Consider the following 6,455-nt stretch of genomic DNA (forward strand, 5'->3'; position numbering starts at 1 on the left):
GGTCCAGCCTTGGAAGGACACCGTCCAACAAGGCCTTCATATCTGCCCCGCCGAGGTACGCAGTGAAATGCTGCGCCGTTCGCAAACGCAGCATGTGAAACAGTTGATGAGGTGAATAACTGGACTTTGTTACCTGGACATGAGTTCCTCCAGCAAATTGCAGACCCGATGCTGGGGATTGAACCGGTCCTGGGATTGGCGCCGGGACGCCGATGTTCGGACCGGCCTCATATGCACCCGGGCCCGTAACGGAAGCTGAAATGGGAGGCAACGCCGAGGCAGTAACCTCCTCTGACTGACTTTCCGGCAGCTGAAAAAGTCAAGTAAGTTCCAGTACTTGCTATAATGCTCAATGCATTGAAACGTACATTTTCATCGCCAGATTCGTCGTCAACATCGTCCTCCGCATAGTGGTCGGAGCCGTCTTTATCGAGATCCAGTTCGAGCGTGTCTAATTCGGGACCGACACGTTCGTTTTCACCAGATTCAGCTGGCACAGGGGCGGGAAGGTTTGGCGCCTGCGCCGCCTGGCTGAGGCGTTCAGAATTTTCGAAGGACGAAGTTTGGGCTGCATGGTTTCTTGACGAAGAGTTTCTGCGCTTTGACTGATCTTCTGTTCTATTCAGTTGCCGGGCTGGGCGCTTCGCATGTCGCTGTTGACTATTGGCAAGCGTTGCAACGAGATATAAGGCAGGGGAACAATTTCACGTACTGCATTGAATTCCTCGTCAGAAGAAATCTCCAAGGCACCGGCATCGACGGATGATTGCGAAAACTGATTCGCCATTGCCCGCTCGGTTTCTTCATAACCCAGTTGGGCTCTGCTTTTCTTTCGGTTCCGCTTAGCGTGTCCTTCAGGTAAGCTTGAAGGCATTTGAGCACGAGGGGCTGCCATTTGTAGATTCGATCTTATGACTGGTGAGTCTCAGCAGCGAAAACAGTGAACATATCAGTACTCCGTACCTCAGCAAAATAGAATCGCCACTAATTAATGACTCCAGATGTTGAACAATCGCTGAAAGAGATTGAGCTGGAAGGGATTGAGCTCTGAATTTATGCTCGCGACACGCCCTCTTAGGTCAGAAGCAGTTGCTCCATTTTTTGCGCTCGTGCCAAAAGAAATGTTAGACTAACGTGTGTTTAAGGGCGGGCGGAGTCTACTAATGACAGGCTGGACTCGCGTTAGCTGAATCATCTCGCTCGAATCAAGGTATCTTCAATCCATGAGGAGCTGAGAGGTTTCCAGTGATGTCATCAAGCATGAACTTAAGTGGACACTGTTCGTCATTGGTATGCTCTTATCTCGCTTCACATGTGAGAACTGCGGCTGATGTTGAACCTACTCGAGAGTTCAGAGCACTGCCCCATTCATGGCCAGTGCGCAAAGCTCGATGAGTCTGGCCACTATGATCTTTCCATTTTATGGCACTTCTCTGAGTGTAGACAGGTTAATAGTTCGGCGCGTCAAACTACTAAGTTGCAGATCCCCATTTTTCAGTTCGAATCAAGCTAAAGATATTCCGTAATATCAATTGTCATCATGGAAGATAACCGACGTGAAAAGATGGTTAGAACAACGAAAATCGGCGCGGTCAACTCGTCATTTCACGGATTCAGAATTTTGGGTTTCTTAATGAGGAGGTGGCCTGCAGAACTCTTTCTGTCGAACGAAATGGGCAGGCACCGAATCTCAAGAAACGAGAGCATGGCCTTCGATACTATCAACCAGACATCGTGTAGTATCTTCTTGCGATCTCGAACAGACCACAGGTACTGTCGCTACTGGCGTCATTGTAGTAATTGTATGAACACTCTTTATGCAGTACGAGGGTACAACTTCTTTGCTGAATACTGAGCCAAATGTACAGTATTGGCTCCATTACATCGGCGGGCTGTACGGAATACTCCGTAGGAGCTTCGTAAATCCGAGACTATTCCTGCGGCAATCAATCCTTCCATACAATTTCAGTTCAAACCCCTCTCTGGACGCGAGAGGTTTCCCTGAAGTCTCGCATTCGGACCAATTGCGAAGCTGGACGGATTCTGAACTTTGAATCGACACCCAGTTGATGAACCGTGAGTGATTGTAGGCATTGTGTGGGCGGACATCTACTAGTAGATATAAGCAATTACATTTATATATTCGAGCTGACGGTGTTTTGTCTTGCTGCTCTCCCATTCCAAGAACACTAGTACTCCGTACTCTGTAGTCCTCTCCTTGGGCAATTGAGTAGCTTGCTCCCCTGCTGTACATAATAGGTTATAGCCGATGGTGCAGAAGAACAGGGAATTTAGCTCCAATAGCAGTCACTATCAGCTATTGTCGATGCTTTGGACACAGAGAGGTTCACATTTCTGAACCCAAGACTGAAAACTTCTCCCTGTTGGTTCTACTAATCTAGATCGCGCGAACGATTCGAATCTTGTGATTGGGCAGATATCGTAGTAGAAAGCTTGATAATGAAGTCCACGAATCAGAAGTCCGGTAAGTTGACTACGGAGTACTCCGTACACTGAATGATTCCATGTTGGTCTATATTCGGCCAACCTCTCTTACATATCAAGCAAAGTACGAACTTAATCTACTACGAGCACGGACGAGATCAGCACCCAACGCAGCGGATGACAAACCATAATCAGGGGATGGTCTTTTGGACTCACTGTTTTCTTTACCACCTGTGTTCCAACGCGATAGAAGAGTGCTACTCTGTCAAAAACTTCAGTTGAAGGTAGTCCTCCTACGATGAGGCTCAGAAATGTCAACTTCTTCCATGCATACCGAATATTCGAGATAGAGCACCCCCAACCGGAACACAACCTCCCCATAACGTTGTGCCACCAAGCGAGGGGCGGAACTCCCTAGCATCAGAACCCCCGACGTATCCTGTTGTCGAGGTAAGAATATGAACCTGCTTCGCCCTCCTCATAATACTGAATCTCATGTAGGACTTGCACCTGGCTCAAGACATTTCTGAAGAAAAAGAAGTGTCTGAGAACGATCTTATATTTCAGAATGAAGACGCGACGGACGAATTCGCATTTATGCCAGAGACACCATCCCGCGACCCTCCGATATTTGGACATCATGATATGTTCGCAGACGGCAAAGGTAAGTGTAGATCAGGCTTTAGGACTGCACAGGACTCTAATGTCATGCGTTGACTCTTGTGTTCAGAATTGCAGCCGGCGACAGACACGGTTCACAGCGATGATGCCCATCACAAGGCAATGTCAGAGTTTCAGATAGCTCTTGCGCTCTGGGTTGAGCAATCTCAAATTTCTCGTTCCGAATACGAAAGCCTCCTCGAAGTCCTTTCGTTGTTGAGCTCCTCCGAAATTGATACTCTTCCCAAGAAGCTGGATACTTTGAAACTTCACCTACGGAAGTGTCTCCCTCTTTTGCCCCTTCATCGAAGACTTGTTGCAGTTGATCCCAAGTCTCAACAGACTATGCCTGACCTTGAAAAACGCCTTGGCATTGGCCAGGATAAGCCACAAGAAACAACGCAATTCTGGTTTGACATGCCAGAATTGATCAAGGCAATTATTCAGGCCCACTCCAAGGAGTGTCATATGGGAATGGCGGAATATGTTGACACTCCTTCTGAGCTCTGGCATTCTCGTGCCTGGGGTTCCTCAATACTAGCGGCTTCAGGTCATTATGCGTACTCGGCAGCGAATCGAGCCATTCTCCCAGGTGATTTCATTCGATTTGATCCGCGACCACTTGCTGGGTTAGATGTTGAAGCCAACCGCGGTCGAGTCATTTTCGTCGGTCGAGATCGTCGAAGCAAATCCCCGTCAATGAACAGCATATTGTTGACAGTACAGCCAATCGTCTCGTTACGGATTCTCCGGCACATCTACGAAGGCGAAGTAGACGAGAGATTCGGCCAGTGGTTCCTAGTTGAAGATAAACCCTTGGAGATACAACCTTCAGATGTACTTGCTCATGCGAAGTTTGAGATTGACTGGCCTGCTCAGCGAAGTGACCGACAATCTTCCAGTCGTACAATGATAAAGGGCGTTTTCAATGTCAGGCGGAGAAAGATACGGAGCGTGAATAAATTGCACCCAGTGCGAGGAGAGCTGGAAACGGCACGATATGGTCGGAAACATCTACTTTCGTTCGCAACAGGTGCGGAAGAGACTATAAGCCTGCCTTTTATGCTGTTCATCGATGACTTCGGCGTTCACAGAAATATGTACAAAGCTTTGAAGGGCATCTATCTCTCTCCAGCCTGTCTGCCGTACAGCGAGCGTCGCCGGGTACATCATCAGTATACTGTTACATTAGGCCCTCATGGTGCGAGAACTGCTGATGTTGTCGATTCTATTGCTGACTCTTTTCAACAACTCGAAAGAGGTGTTTCAATGGATGTTCACGGAAGAAGAATACGCGTCTGTGCTTTTGTGATGGGATTAACTGGCGACATGCCCCAACAAGCGGCCAATTCTGGTTTTCGCAGCCACAAGGCCAGGGTTGGCTGTCGAACATGTTACTGTGAAGATCACCAGCGTGAAGATATGACATACAACGTTGTGGAAAATGGCCGCTATCACCATGAGACAATTGCCATTCGTGAGCGGTCACTCGGGTTGCCGCAGAGTCGCATGCTTGCTTACATGAAGGATCATGGGTTGCAGGAAGCCGAGCCTGCAATTGTTAAACTAGCACCTACCCTGGATCTTATACTTGGTCGAACATACGACATACCACACTCAGAGTGGAAAGGAATCGGCAGATTGGCTCATGAAGTCCTTTTTCAAGCGGCATTATCAGCAAAGGGCATTTCGGAATATTCCAACTCTTTCCAGTGGTTCCCAACACCTAGCAGTTGGAGCCGAATACAGAATCCTTCGAAGTATTTCGGAAGTTGGTCGCTATCTGAGCATGGTCGCGCGCTGATCTTGACTCCATTGATCCTTCGGAGGTATGCTGACACTTCGTGGTTCAAGGCCGATTTTTTGCGTCGTGTGAACGATGTTATGAGAAATCAAGATCATATTCCACAGGAACTTGGATCAACAGACAAGATCACCTATGCTTTCGGTGCCATTGCATCCGCGGTATCTATTGTAAGCGTTACTACTGGGGCAAACCCGGATGAAATCGAACGACTGGTCATTCACGGCCGCAAATGTTTCCAGAGCTTGCAGAGATGTGCAGCAAAGCTCGCCGAAGATGATACTACCCCCCCTGTTGTTCTTGGAAAGCGAAAGCGGCGTATAACCAAAAAGGAGAATCCCTTCTTAGCAAATTGCGGACTCCCGAATGTCCATATCGGTTTGCATTTAGGAGAATTTGCCCGCGAATATGGCACGCTTATGAATTGCAACGTACTTGCTGGAGAGGCAAAGCACAAGTATGGCCTTCCATGGTTAAGATGGATCGATGCTAATAATGATCCATGTTAGGGTATTCAAGACCTGGGCGGACAATGCGAGCCCAAAGAACCTGATGTCTTACCTGTTCATGAAAGAGCGTATGTCGCAATCTCTGCGTCTTCTAGTCGCTGGCGGTTTTGATGGCCTGGATAAATATGTTAAAGAAGCATTGGAACGCCTTCACAAGGCCTGCCCCAAGTTGTTCCGATCGCTTAGCCCTCAAATAGAGCAACAGCAAGACACGCTGGAGAACCAGACGGGCCAGATTATATCACTGACGACTCAAGGCAAAATTCACCTTTGGAATTCATCTCGCCTACGTGAAACAGGTCTCAACATTCCCCGACATAGTTCTGTCCGTTCAGATTTCGGCCTTCGCCAGCAGCTGCGTCAGGCTTATGCAGAGGACTATAGTATTGAGAATCTTGTCATACTTGAAGACAAGATTCATTGTTTTACTTCGATTGCATTCGATGATGAGTATTGTGACGATATCTGACGTTGGGGAACTGGCATACTAATGTTTATAGGTCAACTAGGAGCAAGCATCGTCGCACCTTACATTCTGGAGATTTTATTGCCTATGGTGGCCATTACATGAGGGTCATACAATTCATGTTGCATGTGTTCAACGGTACAAAGTACATTTTCTTTTCTGCCGAAGTACTCGTGCCAGCTGATAATCCTCCCAAGGACCGTGATCCGTTGCTCGGCCTCCCGTTGTACAAGCCGTCTGGTCATCGAGTCCTTAGGGGCTTGCCCCGTGTTGCCCTATCGTCGGAATACTTTGTTGATTTTGGAAACGGTTTGTACATGCACTGTACATGGCGTGTCGAGGACCATTAGATACTGCGAGGTTATATTGTTTGCTTATGAACGTCATAGACTTATGCAGCGTTTCACAGCATTGCTGGATTGTTAGCTGTCTAGTCAAGTCTGAACCACTATGAGGGTGTAAATCAGTTATGACACAAACCCAACCCATGATATCGCTGTTGTTTGCTAGAGAACCAGTACTGAACTTGGGGACTTGATAGTGAATGGTGAGAATTGAACATTTATCACGG

At 47.7% G+C, this 6,455-nt stretch overlaps 3 protein-coding genes across 3 annotated transcripts; all 3 read left to right on the forward strand.

The window, feature by feature from the left end:
- Positions 1-1,248: 1,248 nt before the first annotated feature.
- On the forward strand, positions 1,249-1,526 carry VTN49DRAFT_7242 (uncharacterized protein; the record flags this gene model as incomplete). Its single annotated transcript, XM_069415490.1, has 2 exons — positions 1,249-1,290; positions 1,356-1,526. The coding sequence occupies 2 exons, from the start codon at positions 1,249-1,251 to the stop codon at positions 1,524-1,526; spliced, it is 213 nt and encodes a 70-aa protein (XP_069264722.1).
- A 934-nt stretch (positions 1,527-2,460) lies between these two features.
- Positions 2,461-3,880, forward strand: VTN49DRAFT_7243 (uncharacterized protein; the record flags this gene model as incomplete). Its single annotated transcript, XM_069415491.1, has 5 exons — positions 2,461-2,485; positions 2,864-2,895; positions 2,947-3,109; positions 3,176-3,771; positions 3,827-3,880. The coding sequence occupies 5 exons, from the start codon at positions 2,461-2,463 to the stop codon at positions 3,878-3,880; spliced, it is 870 nt and encodes a 289-aa protein (XP_069264723.1).
- Positions 3,881-4,434: 554 nt separating this feature from the next.
- Positions 4,435-6,234, forward strand: VTN49DRAFT_7244 (uncharacterized protein; the record flags this gene model as incomplete). The annotated part of the gene is made up of 3 exons (XM_069415492.1): positions 4,435-5,366; positions 5,419-5,868; positions 5,919-6,234. The coding sequence occupies 3 exons, from the start codon at positions 4,435-4,437 to the stop codon at positions 6,232-6,234; spliced, it is 1,698 nt and encodes a 565-aa protein (XP_069264724.1).
- Positions 6,235-6,455: the final 221 nt, after the last annotated feature.

This window comes from Thermomyces lanuginosus (assembly GCF_041956635.1).
Source record: "Thermomyces lanuginosus strain ATCC 200065 unplaced genomic scaffold VTN49scaffold_44, whole genome shotgun sequence".
Lineage (NCBI taxonomy): Eukaryota > Fungi > Ascomycota > Eurotiomycetes > Eurotiales > Trichocomaceae > Thermomyces > Thermomyces lanuginosus.